The sequence below is a fragment of the Temnothorax nylanderi genome, unplaced genomic scaffold, assembly GCF_030848795.1.
Source record: "Temnothorax nylanderi isolate EJ_2023f unplaced genomic scaffold, tnyl_v1.0 TNYL_tig0133_pilon, whole genome shotgun sequence".
In the NCBI taxonomy this organism is placed as follows: Eukaryota; Metazoa; Arthropoda; class Insecta; order Hymenoptera; family Formicidae; genus Temnothorax; species Temnothorax nylanderi.
This window is the reverse complement of record NW_027249195.1, coordinates 112,040-133,263: the sequence shown is the minus strand read 5'-3', so window position 1 is coordinate 133,263 and position 21,224 is coordinate 112,040. Positions and strand designations below refer to the sequence as shown.

At 39.4% G+C, this 21,224-nt stretch overlaps 4 protein-coding genes across 11 annotated transcripts; 3 read left to right on the top strand and 1 right to left on the bottom strand.

Moving 5' to 3' along the window:
• The first annotated feature begins 394 nt into the window (after positions 1-394).
• On the top strand, positions 395-3,821 carry LOC139776957 (sorting nexin-7). The gene is made up of 7 exons (XM_071714038.1): positions 395-663; positions 927-1,082; positions 1,173-1,283; positions 1,447-1,611; positions 1,693-1,888; positions 1,975-2,249; positions 2,476-3,821. The coding sequence occupies exons 1-7, from the start codon at positions 499-501 to the stop codon at positions 2,833-2,835; spliced, it is 1,428 nt and encodes a 475-aa protein (XP_071570139.1). The 5' UTR covers positions 395-498; the 3' UTR covers positions 2,836-3,821.
• LOC139776953 (uncharacterized) lies at positions 2,424-8,546 on the bottom strand. The gene is made up of 10 exons (XM_071714026.1): positions 8,250-8,546; positions 7,711-7,829; positions 7,014-7,259; positions 6,811-6,932; positions 5,236-6,702; positions 4,951-5,160; positions 4,748-4,857; positions 4,398-4,612; positions 4,007-4,263; positions 2,424-3,945 (listed from the first exon to the last, which is right to left on the bottom strand). The coding sequence occupies exons 1-10, from the start codon at positions 8,409-8,411 to the stop codon at positions 3,845-3,847; spliced, it is 3,009 nt and encodes a 1,002-aa protein (XP_071570127.1). The 5' UTR covers positions 8,412-8,546; the 3' UTR covers positions 2,424-3,844.
• A 54-nt stretch (positions 8,547-8,600) lies between these two features.
• Vps33b (vacuolar protein sorting 33B) lies at positions 8,601-11,963 on the top strand. Of its 4 annotated transcripts, none has more exons than XM_071714037.1 (8): positions 8,601-8,816; positions 9,411-9,475; positions 9,660-9,912; positions 9,995-10,218; positions 10,303-10,809; positions 10,881-11,111; positions 11,239-11,564; positions 11,642-11,963. In XM_071714037.1, the coding sequence occupies exons 3-8, from the start codon at positions 9,755-9,757 to the stop codon at positions 11,903-11,905; spliced, it is 1,710 nt and encodes a 569-aa protein (XP_071570138.1). In that variant the 5' UTR covers positions 8,601-8,816; positions 9,411-9,475; positions 9,660-9,754; the 3' UTR covers positions 11,906-11,963. The 4 variants fall into 4 exon arrangements, with proteins under 4 accessions (XP_071570138.1, XP_071570136.1, XP_071570137.1 ...); XM_071714035.1 differs by lacking the exon at positions 9,411-9,475 and adding an exon at positions 9,090-9,155; XM_071714036.1 differs by lacking the exon at positions 9,411-9,475.
• A 338-nt stretch (positions 11,964-12,301) lies between these two features.
• LOC139776944 (leukotriene A-4 hydrolase-like) lies at positions 12,302-20,210 on the top strand. Of its 5 annotated transcripts, XM_071714015.1 has the most exons (12): positions 12,304-13,022; positions 13,226-13,337; positions 13,489-13,537; positions 15,651-15,763; positions 15,839-16,095; positions 16,179-16,247; positions 18,084-18,354; positions 18,647-18,786; positions 18,885-19,136; positions 19,199-19,470; positions 19,540-19,801; positions 19,988-20,210. In XM_071714015.1, exons 6-11 carry the CDS (start codon positions 16,197-16,199, stop codon positions 19,742-19,744), a joined length of 1,191 nt encoding a protein of 396 aa, XP_071570116.1. In that variant the 5' UTR covers positions 12,304-13,022; positions 13,226-13,337; positions 13,489-13,537; positions 15,651-15,763; positions 15,839-16,095; positions 16,179-16,196; the 3' UTR covers positions 19,745-19,801; positions 19,988-20,210. The 5 variants fall into 5 exon arrangements, 4 of the variants coding, with proteins under 4 accessions (XP_071570116.1, XP_071570115.1, XP_071570117.1 ...); XM_071714014.1 differs by having other exon boundaries at positions 13,226-13,537; XR_011719231.1 differs by lacking the exon at positions 18,647-18,786 and having other exon boundaries at positions 12,302-13,022; positions 13,226-13,537.
• The last annotated feature ends 1,014 nt before the right edge of the window (positions 20,211-21,224 follow it).

Below are 21,224 nucleotides of genomic sequence, written 5' to 3'. Positions count from 1 at the left end.
AAGCGAGAGTTGATCAGAATTAATCGCCCTAAAATTAATTGACTTTTAATTATTCAGCCTGAAATTAATCGTCCTAAAATTAATTGATCTAAAATTAATCAGCCTGAAATTAATCGCCCTAAAATTAATTAACCTGAAATAAATTAGCCTAAAATTAATCGACTTAAAATTTAAATAAAATTCGGCCCAAAATCGCAGAAAGTTAAACAAATCGAAGTGTCGTCGACGATTTAACATTAGTGAAGAAAAACTCGCATTGTTAATGTAACATAACAAAAGTATAAAGTGAAATAACAGGCAATGCATACAAATTAGAAATGAAATTTGTATAATAATAATGAGACAGGTAAAGAGGTTCCCTTCGTGCACCCCCTCGCGATGATACGTCGCTCGCGCAGCGTCTGCGCGAAGCTGTCAACAGTTGTCTCGCGAAGACCAGCAATAGACCAGCGAGGACGGCTGTTATCAGCGTTATCAGCCGCGTTCTGTCAAAAAAAAATGATGTCGGAAACGTCAGAGGTGGAGAACCCGGGAGGCGAGAAGGGCGCCGAGGACTCGGCGATCCTGGAGGTGAGCTCCATGGCGGTGGGCGGGATCATGAAGCAGGAGAGCCGCGACGTCGACTACCTGTCCAACTGCAGCACCTCCATCGAGGGATCCGTGGTACGAGCGTAACATAACCTGGGACCCCAACTTTGACAGTTCCCCAGTGCCTTACAGGCGTCTGTTGCCCTGGAAGAAATCGATAAGTTAGAATTGCAGTAAATAACATTAACATATGCGACAGACCGTAGGCGACAGACTCAGGTTGATCTTGATCATCATTTACTGTTAATATTTTCTTTTTATCATGAGTCTGACTCTGAGAGTTCCATATTGATTGATTGTTAATCGATAAATATCAAGGGACTTCTGCAATCTTACAGGTTGCGTCTCCTTCCATCGATAGCTTCTCCACTCTGCAGGATCAGGAGATATCAGACTTCCAGACGGACTCGCGAGACCTGCAAGTGAAAGTGGACAATCCACAGAAGCATCTGGAAACTCTGGAGACATATATCACATTCCGTATAACGACTAGAGTACGTACGGCTTCATTGCAGAAGTATGATTTCGATTATCTGATTCTGAAATTGAGACATATGTTATAAACATATCAAATAATTCTGCAGACTACACGTCCGGAGTTTGAGGAAGGAGATTACGTAGTTCGCAGGCGATACAATGACTTTATTTGGCTGCGCCAGAAATTAGTGGATGTCTATCCGACACATATTATACCGGTAAGTTTTTGTTATTTTCAATGCACAAAATATATGTGGTGTGCGATTTATAATGAAATAAAATATATATTAAATATAATTAAATGAAACGCATTTTAAATATTTAAAATATTAATTGAGAAGAGGTCAAAAGATTGCTTACAAATCTTGGATTTTGTTACAGCCGATGCCGGGCAAGCATACGCTGCTCGCCCAACTGGATCGTTATTCCAAGGAATTTATCATAGCGCGTATGAAGCTTTTACATATATTCCTGAACAGAATAGTGAACCATCCCATTCTCAGCTGTGACAAGAATCTCCATATTTTTCTCACGACAAAACCTTCAGTAAGTATGATATAGGATCGTTATAGCAATACCGTGTCAATTTTTAATTGATATTTAAATTGCTGTTTAAATCAATTGCAGGAATTTCTTGTTCATCGCAAAAATCGTGGGAACGTGCTCGGAAAAGTGACCGACTCCTTGCAAAACATAGCGAGCACTTATACGATGAAACAGCGTCACTTGGAGTTCGAACAGATACGGGACTATTGTACAGCGTTGGGTGAAAAGTTATCGGCTATAGATAAGATTAATCATCGCATATATAAAGAAAGGCAAGGTGCGCACAAAAATTGCTCATAAGTACATATCGTAATAAAATAGCTCTCTCGGCTGTTTCTCACGTTGTGCATTGTAACGCAATAGATTATTTATTGGAGCTTCATCAACTGCATCCCATATTCACGCTGTGGGCAACCTCAGAACCGGAACTCGCGCCCATTTTATTGGCGATCGCTAAAGCGGTAGAAGCGAACGCAATGGCTCATCAGAAACTTCTGGAGGACGTTCCTAACGACGAACGCGAGTACGTTTCATATATTGAAGCGGTCAAGAGCGCATTGTCCCGGCGCGACTCGATGCAGATCGAATACGAGATAACAGTCGACGTATTAGCGAAGAGAAGAATAGAAAAGGATCAGGTATAAATCTCGCTTATATTTTCCTCTTTTGTAATCTCCTCAGATTGTAATTAGTCAAAGAACCATAATGTATCTCCAAATGTATTAATAACGACTTATATTTTTTTTTGTGATATAAATGTGATATAAAGTCTTAGATTTTTAAATGTAAGGAGATTAATCAATATTACTATATTGCTAGAAAGGAGGACAGATTTATTCATTACATTTAATTGCGTTCATACAGCTGGTAGGAAGTACGAGTTATATGATTCCTGCGCAAGGCTGGGGCGGATCTCTATGGAAAGCGGAATCTCGCGACGAGAAATTGGAGAGGCTCGGCCAGACCATCCCGCGATTGGCTAAACAAGCGGAGATACTGCAGGATCGCGTGGAATGCGCGAACGAGAGTCTGCGAAGCGATTTTCAGAGGTGGAACGTGGAGAAGCAGCAGGATCTGAAGAACATGCTGATCGCGATGGCGGACCGACATATCAGACACTATCAGCAATGCATGAACGCGTGGGAGGATATTCTCACCGGCCTCAAGTTGGACGGAATGGGATCTGACGTAAACGTAGGGCCGCCCGTCAAAATACCCGTTTGAACCGCTAGTCTTTTCGTCACTCAGAAGGATATAGAATAAATATTCGTTAACACGAGAATATTACACTAGTTTAAAAAATTCTATTAAATAATGACACAAAGTTTATTACAATCTAAAAAAAAACAATCTATCATCAGCTTCGGTATCATTGCTTTTGAAATTGAATCTCGTCGTTTTGAAATAATCTCGAAAGAAGATTATGCAATATTTGCGAATCGCAAACGGACGCATTTAATGACGACGAAAGCTGTATTTAATGTACAATGTAATACGCTAATATCAAAATTCTATTCGGAGAATTCGCCTTTATGATACAATAACCTTGTGATAATGTGAAAAATTAAGTATAACGCATTTGATCCTACATACATGTAGGACAAGTTTCGTGTATATTATGTACAAGAAAAAATTTTCCGACATTCTTTCTTTAGAGGTTTAGATCATCGATTAATTTTTGGGACCAAAGTATATCGAGGCAGTTGTCGGTATTCCCTTCACTCTCTCTCCCTCTCTCTCTCTTTCTTACTTTGAATCACGTTACAATACATTTATTGACAATCAGTTTAGTCATCTATATCTACTAGTTACCAAAGTACAGTAGTTACCATGATAGCGTAGATAGCGTCAATGTATAGTATACAGCACTGGTAAATTTTACAAATCGGAGCAAAACGCTTGCGAGAGCTTCGTTGTATCGTTAATTAGTACCTTTAATCTATGCCTCTAAGTTATGAACAAATCGCACCGCACAGAGACGATTCCGCTTAGTATTGTGGCAAAAAAAAAAAGACGGAGCGAGAGTCCTATATGGCTTATACATTCCTCTGCGTATCCGTTATTTATGCTCGAAAGGGAAGATACTCTTTGCTGCTAACAGTATTGTTAACAATGCGGAGTACATTTCTATACATTATGCGCCGCGACTCGGCGAGTTAGCAAACATGGCGGAGTTTGTATCAATAAATAAATTATTGTTTGCAATTAAATGCGATGATTCCTGCGTTCTTCCTCACTCCATTAAGGCGTCGTTACGTTCTACGTAACACTCCATCGGCGTTATGTAGAACTGCACTAGATTGTCCAGATCGGTGAGCTTGGTTAAAGACTCGCCTGCAACGGACTTTATGTACGCGATTGTCTTAATAATTCAGTAAATTTGGGAGATACTGACCTGCTAGGCTCATCTCGTTATGAAGAAAGCGTACTGTGTGTGCGTACGGTTGTTGAATTTTTTCTCGCAACTGTGTGGCCAAACGACGGGTCGGATTCCACAACTGGCTACGAAAATTCGGTATGTTTGTGATGGTCAGCTTCCAGGATTCCGGCTTCACCTCTTCCATTGGTAACACGTCCGTTATCCTGTATTGGCTCGTGTCGATGTTCCACGTGAACTTACATCCGACCTCGTATTGCTTCCTCTCTTGCGAACTGGATGCATCGTATTAATTTATCGAGACTGTATATTGTTTAAGTGATAACTTTAAAACGTAACGTGCGACAGTTCGTGCAAAGGAATAATCAACGACTAAGAATGTAATTCATAGGATGACATGTGTGCTTACCATTGCGTTTGGCTACACAACTCACTTGCTTGGATTTTCATTATGTGCAAACATATAATGTCGCCGCTAAGCGCGCACACGTCGATTATTTCGATATCGTAGTCGCTGCAGTGCCAATACTTTTTCTTGAATCTCGAGCAGATCCAATCTGCTATGTGATGAGAAAAGGTCTCGATATCGAAACTCAATTGTGTTATAGAAACACATGGCACTATCTGAAAGTATTTTCATTATATTAGAGATACGTGTTAACATCTTACTCTTTCACCGATTAAATCTTAAATTATCTAGAGATTCGCCTCGCAAAAAGTCACATTGCGAAAGTTTAAATGTTTTAGAAGAATAAATACCAGTTTTTCCGCTTTACTATTGCTGATCATGTGCATTTGAACATATCCGGAGCCATGCACGTGCATCGGAAGTACATATTGGTAACTTACATAGCCCCCTGTCTCTTCATCTGCAAACATTGTCTCAATATAATACTAATTACAATTAAAACATGACAATATTAAAAACTAAAATCCATGCAAATTTGAATGTATATACATACCTTCCACATCTGTTATAACTGATATCATTTCATCGTCAAGCTCTATGTAGCTCCGTTTAAAACGCGCTGTGCACTTTATCAAAGGATACTGCAAGTTATTTCTAGGAACCAACGGCGAAAAATTCGGGCAACACTTGCCGACACGGTCTCTATGCACGCTCCCGTTAGACAGCTGATTCTGATTCAACGGTCGTAGTACACTTTTCTCAGCTAGAAAAACGTATAAGGTTTGCATCACTTTATTCGAACTCTCGTTCCGCTTCGATAACAATCGTAAGATCATACCTGATTCGGTACTCAAGTCGCTGGCTACGCTAATATCTTGAGCAACTAGATTCAATTCGTCCGGTTCGCTCTGATCCGAGTCGACCCAATGCCTTCGGCCGTTCGGTAGAACCGGCGACATTGCCGGCGAGGAGGGAATCTGGTGTATGGAGCAGGTACCGCGATGCCTGAACTGATCGCGTATGTGCTTGAAAGGAACTATGTTCTCCGCGTCCTCCGTCTCGTCGCAAAACTCGTACTTTTTGTCGGCGAGTCGGCGCTTCCTGAACGAGCTGAGCTTCTCGCAGGTCGTCTCCTGTGCCTCGTCCGTGAATTCGTACGCCTTCTCCGCCTCGAGGGTGAGCTTGTGCGTCGCTCTCGTTGTCCTCGTCGACTGGGCCGGGACGGGAGGGGGTGAGTGTAGATTCGATCTCTTGCGCGGGCTCGGATAGCGAAACGATCGAGCGATGGGCGGCGACATCAAGCGAGATGAATACGAGGACGAGGACGAGGGACTGATCGACACGGACTGCAACGGCGAATTTATGGAAGCCACGGAGTTGTCCTGTTGCGAGGCACCGGGTTGCGGCGAGCTCGGACGTTGCTGGCTGCTACCGCTATTACGCTGAACCTGGATTCTGTGACTAGATTCCGAATTGCGTGTGCGCAGGATGTCCGACGGCGGGGTGAGTATCGGCGACGACCACGTCATCGCCTTGAGATCAGCGGGCAATCTCTGCGGCGTCGAGCGCGGCGAGCACGACGGATGTTTCACCAGCGTGATGAGATCGCTGCCGATATTGAGCTCCTGCGACGTGTCCTCGCAGAAATCCTGCAGGATCTTGTCCCGTACCGAGATGGCCGTCTGCTCGACGCCGGCCGGCCGCGACACGGGGCTGCCGCCGCTGCTATTCCGGCACTTGCATTCAGCCATGTCCGAGCATTCGCACAACTTAACGACGTTTAAAGCGCCTGCAGCGGTAGACTTACTATTTATATCACAGACATAGTCGCTTTGATTACTGCTTGAGGTATTTAATGGCAAATCGCGTCCTAGCTTAACGTCTAACTTAATTGGCTCGTCTAGAAAGTCGTGCTCTAAGCTGGATTCGCATTTGGGAGATCGATCAACGCATTCCGGCGTGCTCACTTTCTCGTCCGAACTCTCGTATCGTTCCGCTCTCGTCGTGTAGTCCGTCTCCTCGACGTCGCTCATGTCCAGCGGGATCGTATCCGGAATCACGGGATCGTGCATGACGCTATCCTGTTTATCGCACGCCCTCTGATTCATCGATTTAGGTATATTTAAATCTACCCTGAGAACATGTAGGAAGTTTCCCGTATTGATCACCACGTGATTCCAATAATTCAGGCACACCGTGGCACGAAACTTCGGATACGGTGAGATTACTTCGTAAGTCGTGTGAACCGTAAGGCCATGTTGCAAACAGTTACATCGTACACAGCTATCCCAATTCACGGCTAAATCTATCACAAGGTGCATAATTTTAATTAATCCTATTACAGTCACGCTACTACGAGTATATTTTGTATAAAATGTTCCTCCTAAAAATATATCGTGAATTTATTCATTACCTTCACCCTCTTCCTCGTACGATGCGGCAACTTTCAAACAATCTTTGCAGTTCTCCAGAGACGGCACTGTCGTTATAGTTAAATACGCTTTATCAGTCGGTTGCAAATGTAAGAAATTTGTACTGTAACGGACAAATAATATTATTGACTTTCGTGTATTTTACTTTGAAGACTTCATAAGAAGACAATTCAAGTGTATGTACCAGAGGCCGTGAATTACAAGCTTATTCCGCTCCATCGGCCATTGCGATATAATTATGTTTAATTCCCTATAAATTGTATAATTGCCGAACAATGTAACTTCGGCGACTTTGCGAGCTGCACGGTTGGGCGTGAAGGCCCACCAGTGCAGCAGGTATTTGTACAAAGACGTGTTGCTGCTGACGTCCAATGTGTACGTATACGTGAGCAGGAACTGACCGCATTGCGTCAATCCCATAACAATATGCCTGGCAAAACAAAAATATCTTTACAATGCCGTTTACCTAAACTAGAACAGGACTACTTTGACATTTATTCTGCGTGTTGGCGAGTTAACGTTAGACACTCATTTCTTGTCCAATTTGACAACATTTAACCCATTTCTTGTCCAATTTGTTACTCTCAATTTCTGTAAAGAAATCTTGAAGCACTTGTGACAACACAATTTTCATTTCTTTTACCTTATCTAAACCAAACTACGCCCAGCTAACAGTGACATTACGTCAATATTATAATTTCCCACTGGACAACATAAGTGTAATATAATACACGTTGCACATAACAGTTACGTTGTTGAGTAAGAAATTATAATATTGATATAATGCTACTGTTAGTGTTTGCTAAGTGGCTACATGATAAGAAATGAGTTAAAGTTAAATCATCAAGTCTGTGTACTGAATCGGCGTTATCCGTGCGTACCCCGCTTCAAGCGCCGACTTGGGGATTATGTGCAGGAGATGGAAGTGCCGCCACTTAGGTACAGCTGTGAACAGTCTCTCCTCCGAGGCGTAATTGTGCGCTGACAGACATCCTCTCATCTGCGAGCAAAAATCATGCAGTCAATGTTACAGCAACATCCTGCGTACAGGCCGCAACTGTCTACGTTCAAATCATTCCAACGAGACTCCCTGAACGTGAAACTTCGTTGAGCTTCGACTCCAGGGACGCTGCTAGGCCGAGAGCTCTCAAGATATTGAAAAAAAGAAAAAAAAGAAAGCTTGAAGCTCGCGCGTCCATGGAGGAGTTCTTTTTTACCGCGGTTTAACCAGGTTTAACGCGAACGGCACCTCGCACGAGGTGAAATGGATCAAGGCGGACGAACGAGACCGCGTTTCTTTACGAGATCGCCGGTCTCTTCGCGATCAAGGAGTCCGTTCTTGATAGCTCGAGGCGCGGTGCATCGAGGCCTGTCACTCACGATGCGACTCGACTTGTCGCGCGACTTTAGACGGCCCTACCTCCCTTATCAGCAACTTCTGCAGGAAATTCCGCTTGCTGCGACGGTGCGACGGGCACGGCTTGCGTCCCACGACGACATACTCCGACTTTTCCGACGTAATGTCAGAGAAACACTCGTTGCAGCAGTCCGAGGTAGTGTCGGAAGACGACGCGTCCGCCATTTTTAAATAACCTCGCACGGCTCGTGGCGTCGAGTACGCTCGCTCGCGTGGAGCACGGCCTCGGTTGGTGTGCGGAGTGTGTGCGGTGGTGTGCGCGGCGCGCTCGTCTCTCGTGACTCTCGTCTCGGCGAGTCGCGCGGCGGCGGAAGATGAAAAGGGTCGCCGCCGCGACGGGCGCGGGGATCGCTCCGATCAGTCCGATCCTCCTCGCGCGCTCGCGCGATAAGTGGCGACGTACACGCGTGCGTGCGTGCGTGCGTGCTGGCGACACGTCGCCGAGCATCCTTCGCGTCTTCGCGTATGTAAATGTTCAATGTTCGCTCGACGCGCAAACCGACAGCTTATCGCGCGCCAACGTTGCGCCCGCAATTTGCGGGCCTCCTTGATAACGCGAACGCGACTGCGGTAATTTCCTTAATTGCGTTTCAACAATCTTTCTCGATTTTCCTCTTATCGCGGGCTTTAAATTGTCTGTTAATTTCTCTACGATCGAACGGGTCGCGGACCAAAAAACGCTCGTTATGCGTCAAATCCTTTTAATAAGGAGGAGTAATTTTGATTCTTAATTAGTTTTATGTAAAGAGAAATTCAACGAAATCGCGAATTGAAATGAAAAGGTTTCGCTGGGGTGTTGCTCACTGTTGGCATACTGTTACTTTGGCGTCTCTTCTTTACCAGATGTAAACGTAAAGGCTGCTAAACAAATGTCCAAGTACAACATGAATTGCCTTTGATATGCAAATGGTATTAAATTACGCTTAACGTTTATAATTCACTTATTCGTATAAAAGTCTGTTATCTTCTTGCGCACTACTATTGCTTTCGCAGCTTTCCTTTGTCAGCTGTTAACAGAGACTGCTAAACAAGTGCCTAAACTAAATGCCTAGGTGCAACACGGGTTGCCTTTGATATGCAAATGAAATTAAATTACATCTTACATTTGTAATTTACTGTTATTATATTTATAAAAGTCTGTTACCTTCTTGCGAACGAGAACAGCTTTCTTGTAGCTCTGATAAAGGCATTCAAATATCTTGTTTTTAGACAAGAGAGTATCTGCGAAGGTAATCAAGTCTGGGAATAATTAAATTATACTTTACATGTAGTTTACTTATAAAAATTTGTTACCTCCTTGTGGAGTGAAAAGAATGACAGCGACACTCTTATACATAATTTACCCTACAGTAATGAATTTAGCAGAATCACATGTATACATACGTGAAATAATTCTAAATACCTTATTTTCAGGTATGAAATACATCCATGAAGATAATCAGCTTTAGAGACCACTTTTCTCGGAGCACTGTTATACACATTACTTGATTTATTGCGAATAAAACAAAATGGACATCACCTTGGATGATAAACTGTCCGCGCTGCAGCAGATCAGTCAGCAGAAGCTTGTGAAGATACTCGATACCATTCCAGGAACGAAAGATCTGATAATAGAACAAAAACTGATGAAGATACTGGATAGTTTCATAGGCGTAACCGTACTGAAGTAAATGTCCTCGTATTCTAAAATGCACCCACGTTTTATTTTTATTAACAATCCATACTAAACTGTGTCATTTTATAATTAGGCGATATGGTGTGGACAAGATTTATAAAATGGAGGAAGGACTGAAGCCGTCGAGTAGTCAACGTATATTCTTAGTGTCTAACAGTTTGATAGCGTGCAAGAGGGTTCTAGATCAAGTACAATCCGAAATATCCCTCATTGGCAGACCTCACGTTGAAGTGTGCCATCATCTGTTGGTCATGCCGTTCGTTCCGCCTGTGTTATACAATCTAGTCGAAGAGGAAGGTCAGCAAATTACCGCGCCAACGACGGTCCAATTACCTGTTCCGTTTAATCTTTAATCTCTATAACATCGAATCGTTTATTCAGGCTTGTCCGAGCTGATTACGTTGCGAACGTTATCTGCAGAATTCATAAGATTAGACGGGAACGTTTTGTCCTTGGAAAATCCAATATTTATCGACCTCTACTATCACAAAGACCCCAGTCCTCTGCGAGCATTAGCGCGCAACCTGTGGTCGTTGCAGCTAATAATCGGCTCGCCGAGGCTCTCGCTGCTTCTCGGCAAGCACAGCCAGCAAATGAGCAAACTGATGGAATCCATGGAACAGAGTCTGGGCCCGTCTAGTTTGGAAAACGAGATTGGTGCCCTGATCGTGATGGACAGGAGTTTCGATCTGGCTACGGCTCTCCTCACGCCTGTAACGTACGCGGGTTTGTTGAACGAAGTCGTAGAGGTAAACGTCGGCACGGCGACGTTGGAAAAATCGCAGACCAGATTGGATCCGAATAAAGATCAGATCTACGGAGAAGTGAGAGATATGCCCTGCAGCGACGTCTTCCCGATTTTACACGGAAAGGCCAAGTCACTTAAATGTAATGATTTTTATCATTAATTATCGCGCCTCTCGCCTTGTCGATATTTTTAATAACTGGCCTAACATCAGCTGAACAGGAGGCGGTACAGACGATGAAGTTGACCGAGATGGAGAGATACGTGTCGACGAGATTGCAAAGGACCAGAGACACGACCCGGCAATTGGCATTTCATATATCCGCGTGCCAGACCATCGCGGACACGTTAGGCTCCGAATTTCAAGTCTTGCAGATGATCGAGAAACTGATGCTCGACTGCAAGGACCGGAAGGAATGTTTGAGCTATATTGAGAGAAATATAGGTGTGCATTCTTAAATGCTAGAATCAATTAAATTAAAACTATATCTAATCGCGGTCGCTATCAGAACTAAATTGGGATTGAAATATGACTTAATTACGATTAAAATGTGAAATACTTTTTTTTGCAGACGAACATGCGTTACGATGTTTGCGTCTCCTGTGCTTGTTGTCTATCACCACCGACGGTATCACGCAGAGCGAGCTTCAAAATATCCAAAAGCTGCATCTCCATACCCACGGTTATCAGCATATCGCGCTGTTCTACAAGCTGCACACAGCCGGCTTGCTGAAATATAGAAACGAATATATTTTACATAAACTGCCGAACTGGAGCAGCGAATGGAGCAGCAACGCGCAAAAATTGAAGATCTTACCCAGTTATTCCAAACGGACCGATCAGAACGGTCGTACCTGTCCTAGCTACGTGTTCAACAACGCTTATATACCCGCAATAGTTCGTATTTCATTCTTCTCGTATTATGAATCAAGCGATTGTGGGATATTAACGTAATATCGTTCAACGTATTACAGGCGCAAATATTAAACATCGTATCGAATCAGGAGAAGGATCCTCGTAGCTTTGAAGATCTGACGAATTTACCAAATTGTGTTGTAAATGGTCGTCGGGGTGCGTTATCGCCAAAGATGGTCGTGATCTGCGTGATAGGAGGTATTACCTGCGCAGAAATAGCGGCTTGTCGACTCATAGAGAAATCTACAGGAATACGCCTCGTCCTTATATCCGATACTATTCTAACGGGTAACAAACTCATCCAGAGGATACAAAAGATATGAAATCTCGTGAAAATGTACATTAAAAAGTAAATGATAAAATATATGATTTTGTAAAAAAGTCACGTTTGAAACTGGTTTCTAAAAATTAACCATACTCTATTGACATCTATTATTACCGCAAAGTAGTTCAAATTATCTTGAATAAATATTTTTAAAGTATTTTGGACGACGAAAAAATTAAAATCATGAAATATTCAAATAACTTTTATTTATGTAATCGAATATCTTAATTCCTCCACTCCCTCTCCCCCTTTTATTCTCACTTTGCTTTGTCATATTGTACCTTTGTATAGTATTTGGACCTTTCATTATATTAATATAAATATATTTTATAATATAATGAAAGGTCCAAACACTATACAAGGGTATATGACAATGCAAAGTGAGAATGAAAGGGGGGAGAGAGTGGAGGAATTAAGATATTCGGTTACATACATGGTTATTTGAATATTTCATGATTTTAATTTTTAATCAATTTACAAATTTAATTTTTAAGGTCAGAGTTGGGATCGGGTCGGATCAAATCAGGTCAGGTCTGTTTAGGTCTTGTTAAAAATAATATAAAATATAAATACATGAAAAACAAAAACAACAATTTAAATAGAACATATTGCCTTGGAACGAATATAATTAATTTAATTTCTGCAAAAAATTGATCTATTTAATTGTTAAAATTAAACACAATTTTGATAGTACTCGAGTCAATGATCTTGATGATACATCAAAGTAAAGATCATCAAAAATACTTCATCCGTTTATACATATCTTGCTTTATTTCGAAGATACGTTCGTTCAAATCTACAAAGTTGTTGACTTTATCCGTCAACTGCAGAGCCAATGATTGAAGGCGGCTTGACTCGCTTCGATGCATAACTACAGTTCCAGTTGGATCGTCCAAAGATGCCTAAATTTGTAAAAAAAGGAAGTACATAAGTTATAAGGAATATTACGTAAATCATTGTACAACATAAAAGTATTTCTGCCAAAATACCATAATAAGTTCCTCGTTGATGATCATTTTACTGATAATCGAATGGACTATGGGCCGCTTCAACTAGAACATGTCCGCGAGCTTCGGCATCGAGATCGAATCATATACATGCGAGTACGTGAACAGGTAAGTCCTCAATGCCTCTTCTTTGATCAATCGCGTTAACATAGCTCGCACTTTATCCGCTTGATGGAAGAGATCCCACACCTATTTCAATAAAAAAAGTAATTACTACATCGTATTCTACATTTGAAAAAAAAATTGCTAATGTAAATCTCGCGCTAATACCTTTGCGTTCATCTTTTCATTTATAATGTAATTGTTGCAAGCGGACCAATTTCCGTTACGCATCGCTTTGGCAGCGGCAACGACGTGCTCCCTCATAGATTCCGGAGGTCCGACTAACGATTGGCGTTCGCTGGACCGCAATTGCTGGTGCTGGTAAAATGTCTTCGAAATCATTCTCCGTCTCGCATCGAACTCTTGCGCTAGAATTAAATAATTTGTCGCGTATAATAAACGCTGAAAGTAATTGTCTATGCAATCGTAAAAATACACTAAATGCATTTTATATAAAGAATATCAAACATAGAAAACATACCAGCCATGTATGGAATTTCGATGAGGATTGCTGAAACAAGGTATACACATTCCAGAAGTTCTAGATTAATATGCATGTGGAAAGGCATTTGCCTTTGCTTTTCGATCTTCTCCTGCTCCTTGGTACGCTCGTGCTGTCGTTGCGGAAGCAGACCTTGCACCAGAAATTCCTTTACTTTGCCCGTCACCATCAAATCGACCAAGCAGTTGTGGGCGTCTTTCTCCTATTTGCACAACATCCCGCACTTCCCGTATTTCGTTAATTGCACGAATGTATTCCATTTTCTTTTTATTATAAATATCTGGCACAACTTGTTAGTAGTATCTTATACATGCCCCTGACTACTTTTATCGAGCGCTGCTAAGATATCAATATGTTAGCACGCTTTTAAGACTATTAGTGGTTTTGAATAGCAATTTTGCTCTAAACTCGCATCCCTGGTAAAAATTACCGTTAGAAACGGATAGAACGTGCATTCTATCCGTTTCTGACTGTTTTACTATGCGTTTCTTTCCCTGCAATTACGGATAGAAGCAGATGAAAAGTGTTGCAGATTCTATAAGACTGTGTACGCAAATACGGTGAGGAAGGCTAACTGCATCTAACTGATTCCTAACGGAACGGAACTTCTATCTGAACCTATGCGCAGACGAATTATGAATCCTATTCGTTTTTATACGTAGCCAATTTTGAATGTCTATCCGCATCTGATTGCAAAACCAGGCAGGATATCTATCTGCATTTGCATGCAATTATGATTTGCCCGCTCTATCCGTTTCTAACTGCAAATGCATTTTATTCATTTCTTATTACTGCAAATACATGTACATTGTGGGAGGTTTGTAGTTATCAGGTAGATTCTACCTTTAAACGCCAGGAGAAGGGATTCCTTTAGTTACGACACTGTAATTTTTCTGGTTGTTGCCTGACAGAACGCCTGCTTATATATTATGGCTGGTTGTATTTTAAATGTGAGAAACGCTTTCCATCATGCGCCGCCTAGCGGCGTCGTCGCGAAGATGCAGATGGATGCGATATCCGCAATTACGGATAGATACCGTCAGCATTTGATGCGTACAGAATGCGGACAGAAACATACAGGATTCGCATCCGTAGTTGCAGACAAATTCCTATAAGTCGACATTGCGTACAGATGCAGATGGATGCGGTATCCGCAATTACGGATAGATACCGTCAGCATCTGATGCGTACAGAATGCGGACAGAAACAGACAGGATTCGTATTCGTAGCTGCAGACAAATTCTTGTAGGTCGACATTGCGTACAGATGCAGATGGATGCGGTATCCGCAATTACGGATAGATACCGTCAGCATCTGATGCGTACAGACTGCGGATAGAAACAGACAGGATTCGTATCCGTAGTTGCAGATAAATTCCTGTAGGTCGACATTGCGTACAGATGCAGATGGATGCGGTATCCGCAATTACGGATAGATACCGTCAGCATCTGATGCGTACAGAATGCGGACAAAAACAGACATGATTCGCATCCGTAGTTGCAGACAAATTCCTATAAGTCGACATTGCGTACAGATGCAGATGGATGCGGTATACGCAATTACGGATAGATACCGTCAGCATCTGATGCGTACAGAATGCGGACAGAAACAGACAGGATTCGTATTCGTAGCTGCAGATAAATTCCTGTTGGTCGACATTGCGTACAGATGCAGATGGATGCGGTATCCGCAATTACGGATAGATACCGTCAGCATCTGATGCGTACAGAATGCGGACAGAAACAGACAAGTTTTTCTATTGCAAAAGCTTATAGATGCTGTATGCCGATAGATTTCCATTAGATACAGTTATACGTCGTTACATTTTCTGTCTGTATTTGCAGATACAATAGTGCTGCTTACAGAAACGGATAGAGCTAGACAAGCTTGCAGTTACAGCGGATAGGATTCCGTTACATACCATCAGAAATTCTATCTGTTTCTAACTGTTTCTAACGGTAATTTTTACCAGGGATGATTATCCATTTTCTCTAAGTTGTCGGTATTACAGACGACTATAGGAAAAAATAATATAAAACATTTACACTGTTTTTGTCATATTATTTACGCATTACATTTATATATTACCACTTACTAATTATATATTTTTTAAATTTCTGTCTGTCTATTAGAACTTGCGCGTGTTACTCATACCCATTTATAATTGAATGTGGATTTTCATAAAAAAATTCTTGAAGGAAAAGTGATTTTGACGGTAGAGAAAAAACCGTTAACTAAACAAATAGTGAGTAGATAGTTTTTTTCATATTGATTAAATTAGAATTTTGATTTATTAATTATTATTAATATGTAATTATAGTTCCTGGATAGCTGCAATCTTAATATAAAAAAGTCACAGATTCTGTTATTGGGTTACCGTTAAATTATGATAATGGACTTAAGCGTAGTAATCGTTGGGGCAGTTTGTTTGAAATAGAGTTATTGCCAGACAATGGTATAGATTATAAAATAGAGATTGAATACAATACAAAAGAAGATTCACGTGCACTAATTTGGCTAACGCCTGAGCAAACTCCCATTTTCAGACATGATCCTTTCCTATTGTCTAACACCAAGGTAAACTTACAGTTAAATAGATAAATAAACAAATCAATTTATCTTGATCAACGTACGTTAAATATAGATTTCAAATCTTTTAGTATACATATGCAAGAGCCATGTTCCCATGCCAAGACACACCATCTGTCCAATCTACATATTCTGCTAAGGTAAGAATTTATACATAGACGGTATTTATATGGATTCTTTACTTGTTAAATTTATACATATAAACACAGTAACATGATTATTATTAGGGCTCAGACAATGAGAAAAATAAGGAATAAGATAAATAAGGAATAAGGCATGTTGCATCTCACTTTAATGTACGTGTACTGAAGTGAGATGCGACATTCCCTTATTCCTTATTCCTTTATCTTGTTCCTTATTTTTGTCATTGTGTCTGAGCCCTTAATATACAATTCATAGAATAATGAAAAGTTTGGAACGAAATTGTAATGTGTAAATAAAATTAATTTCAATGTATGTTTGTAAATATACATATATGTATCTATATTTATAATAATTTATTTATATATACATATATGTTCTTTTAAGCTGTTTTGGTAAAAATTAAATGGTCTATTTAATTTTTTTATGCATATTTCATGTGTCTTAAATTCTTATTTCTAGATTCAATTCAATTCAATTCTTTATTCTCTCCCCTTCCGGTTTTACAGGGACGTACCCATCCCTTTACACATATACCTTAACCCATCTTATTCTAATCTTGGCCTTTGGGCGACCTTACAATCTACTATTACCCTCCTTATCCCTTCCAGTGCCTTCCCTCCGCCCCCCCCCCCTGGTCCGCTTCGTCCTCGTCCGTGCCCATCAGCAGTTTTTCCTTTGTCCTCCCCTTTTCCTCCTCTCTCTTTTTCTTTCTCTTTTCCCTCTCCTTTCCTTCTTTGATCCTTTTCTCCACCGACTTATCTTCATCTATCTTAACCTTCATTCTGCTTCCCTCTTTCCTCCTAGCTTCCAGTACTTTCCGCCTATCTTTCTCACTTCCCAACTTTACCAAAATTTTTTGTCCATTCTTTTCTCTGCCCTATCAGGTTCACCTCCTTCACCTCCACCTTCACCTTAAGTCCTTCTGTGAAAAGTTGATTTATCTTATTCCAATTAGAATCACTTCCTCCCCATCTCTCCTTCTCGACCCTAATTATTACATTCTTCCTTCTTTTTTCATCATCGTTCTCTTCATAATCCTTCATTAACTACCATTTTCTCTTACATACCTTATCCTTTTCCTCCTCACTCTCGTCCCTCTTCCTTTTACCTGAGCTTTGCTCCATTCTGTATACCTTCTTTTTCAACCTCTCTACTTCCTCTTTCAGTTCTTTTATCTCCTCCTTGAAGTCCTTCATCATTTTCACTACTCGCCCTTCCGCTATCGTCTCTATCGCCTCCTTGTCAATTATTATCGTTCCTTTGCACTCCATCTTTCGTTCCATCTTTCTCTTTTCCTCTCCTCCTGCGGTATCTGAAAACAAAAATCATTTATTTATTCTCTCTGCTTAGCCATCACTGTGCTCGCTTGCATTCTTCTCCTCTTCAAGTCCGCCATCCATTTCTCTCCTTCACCCTAGTATTCTTTTAATTCTTTCGCTAATTCCTTCCAATTCTTCCTCTTCTTCTCCTCTTGTGCACCATTCTAGAACATGCTCCCATGACTCTGCCTCCACGTCACATATTCTGCAGCATGTTTTTTCCATCGGCTCCCAGTATCTTCCACTTCTCATCTCATTTCCCAATCTGAATCTCGCTATCCTAATCGCGTCCTGTGTGTAGGAGCCATAAATGTGAACTCTCCGTCGGTGTCTCATTTCGTTCCGTTCAGTATTCCTAATCCTCCTTCCTCTATAAACTCCAGCAACTTCCTTCCTTCCGTGTTAATCTCTTTATCCTTCGATTTTCTCCTTTCCCCCATTATCTCTGTTAATCTTTTACTAGTTGGAGTTGGTTACACAGCTTTAGTATATCTTATTTCTTCTTATTTCTAGATTTCAACACTAAAGGATTTTAGAGTTATAATGTCCGCAAATTTGAAAAATAAATTTGAAACGGACAACCAAGTCATATATGAGTATGAGCAAAGAAAACCCATCCCAGCTTTTGGAATTGTTATTGTTGCGAGAAAATTAAAAATCGAACAGCTTGGCCCAAGAAGTAGTTTATTCGCTGAACATAATATAGAAATGATGAAAAAATCATTCATGATTTATGAAGAAATGTTGCAGATTGCGAATGATATATGTGGATGTTATTCATTGGGTAAAACATCAACTAAATTTTTTGCGTAATATATTAACATTGCACACACATATAAAATTTTGTTTTTTTAATTATAAATTTTCTTTTTTTATTTATTATATTTTTTTGTTATTTCTAGATGAACAAAATATATGCGTGCTCCCACGCATCATATCAACTGAAAATATAAATAATAATTATCCAAATTTAATTTTGGTATCGAGCAATTTTATTGGCGGCGATAAAACTTATCAAATACAAATTTTATCAGAGCACATAGCAAATACCCTATCAAAATATTTTTTAATTTCAGCAGGAAATTATAACCACTTATCGTTATATAAGAGTTTCAATATGTTTCTGTATAATAAAATTATTTATCGAGCGCCATTTATTGATGGAGAAATAAAGAATTTTTTGATAGAAAAAGTAAAACGTAATTTATTAAAAAAGGTAAAATATTAACTTATTTGATGACTCACACACGTACACACACACACACACACACACACACACACACACACTGTGTTATTTATGAAATTGTATTACAGTTTCAAAAGTATCAGGACAATTTGGAAAGGTTGGTCCCAGTAAATTTAGGCAAGATTAGCCCAAATAAATACGAGAAATACGTTCCGTACGAGCTGGGGACGTTATACTTAAAAGAATTAGAAGAAAGAGTAGAAGGACCGAAAGTATTCGAATTGTTTTTAAAAACATATATTTTTGTAAATAAAAATGAAACTATAAACACTAAAGATTGGAAAGAAGATGTGGCAACGTACTTCGGGGAAAAAAATGAGGTAACAATTTTATTAACAATTTTTGTTTGCATCAAAAATAATGATTTTTGTGTTGGTTTCAGGAGTTTCGTCATAGAGACATAATTTTTGAGTGTAAAGTAATAGAAGTTCCGGAATTATTAGTAACCGAAGTTGAAAAAACATGTGACGAGTTCCTAAAAATAATGCAGAATGAAAATGTCGAAGAAATATCTAAAAGTTTGAAAAAAATAATATCTTATTCAGATATCTGGAAAGAGGAATTTTTAAAACGGTTATATTTTTTACCGCATGTAACAGAGATTAAAATAAAACTTCTGTCAGACTATATCAGTGACTGTAATTTGGACATTTGGTAATTATGAGTCAGACAGTTCACATATGTAATATAACACATGTAATATAACACGCACCTATTTCTCAGGTTCCGTTGGATACGTTTTGCCATTAAAAATCGATACAATCCTATAATAGATGATGCCATTAAATATGTAACTTTTTTTTCGACACCAAACTATACATATTTAATATTTAAAGATTTATACGACTGGGAGGAAGAGCGAGAAAAAATAAACAAAGAATATAGATGCTTTAAGGCATGTTTTTCGCAAAAAATGCAAAAAAAATAAATTCAATTCTGCATATAAATTGACACACACAACCAAATCACCTTTCCTTTTTATCAAGTAAGTCAATATGAACTGACATACACACACACACAAAAGTAATTTATTTATTGTAGAGAAAAACAGTATAACAAATGTTGTACAATTTATTGAAAGAATGTAAAAATTGATTTTTATATCACACATATTTTGCGGTATAACTTGATTAAAATTTAAAAAGTTGTTTATTTTGTCTGTGAATTACAGGTCTAAAGATTGAAAACGAGAAACAACAGAAAACCCTGGACGTAGACGGTTAATCGTAAATATTTTATTAATTTTGATTATTAAAGTTTTGTAAATAGTATCCTTAGTCTTTAAAGTATACAGTATGGTACGCATGTGTGTGTGCAACTGCATAAATTTCAACTTTTTATAATTAGCAAAATATCTGTAATCTAACTATTGTAATAAATATGTGATAGGAATAGCTAGGGAATGTATTTATTTATTATTAACTTCAGCTACATAGCCAAGAAGTGGACTTGGTTTACAAATAACCTTAATCATTTATCCTTCCATTCATACACTACTATTCTAATTTACAACTAACTATTGCACATATTGTTACACATTGACCTTCTATGTTTTAATCCAAACCTTCTTTTTCGCTCTTCTTTATTCTCTAACGCTGACCGTTCTCTATATAATCTTAACAATATCTTCTCTTTGATGATGTCCATGTCATCATTCCAAAGTCTCTCTAATCTTTCTTTATTATAGCTTACCTAATTCTATAAACCAATTTTTTATCGCTTCGAATTCCGATACATAATGATTCGTGTTATCCCTACCTTGTTTACAAAACATACAAATACCGCTTTCCTCTTTTAACCAATACATATTCGCGCCCTCCAAATTACCACATCTTAAGTTCACCAGAGCTCTAATAATTTCGCCTTTATCATAATTATTCATATATTCCTTCCTTATTTAGGGCCATCTATTTCTCTACTTAAATTCTTATATTTCTTATTAGACCTAGAATTTAAAATACTACTTTCCTCAATTTGTCTTTGTACATCTTCATCTCTTTTACTCATTTCCTTAACCAAATCTCTTCCCTCCCTTCTTAAAGCATCTACAGCCACAATATACTCCAACAATTCCTACTAAAATATTTTGATCTTTCTCTACCATATCTATCTTTCCAATCATTTTCTTCTTTATCTATATCCAGCACATTTTAATCCATCTATTATCATCAGCTGCTCTAATTTTCTCTTCATATCTCATAGCCCTCATCCCCCACCCTATTCTTAACTTCTTTAATCCCAACTCCCATGTATCTATCTTTAGAAGTGTAAATTATGATCATATGTGGTTGAATAAGAGTCTCGGTATATTTATTCACAAAAATATAAGTATAAAATATAAGAATTATAAGATATTTTTAGAGAAACATATCTATCCAAAATTATCGATGTAAAAATTGAATACACAA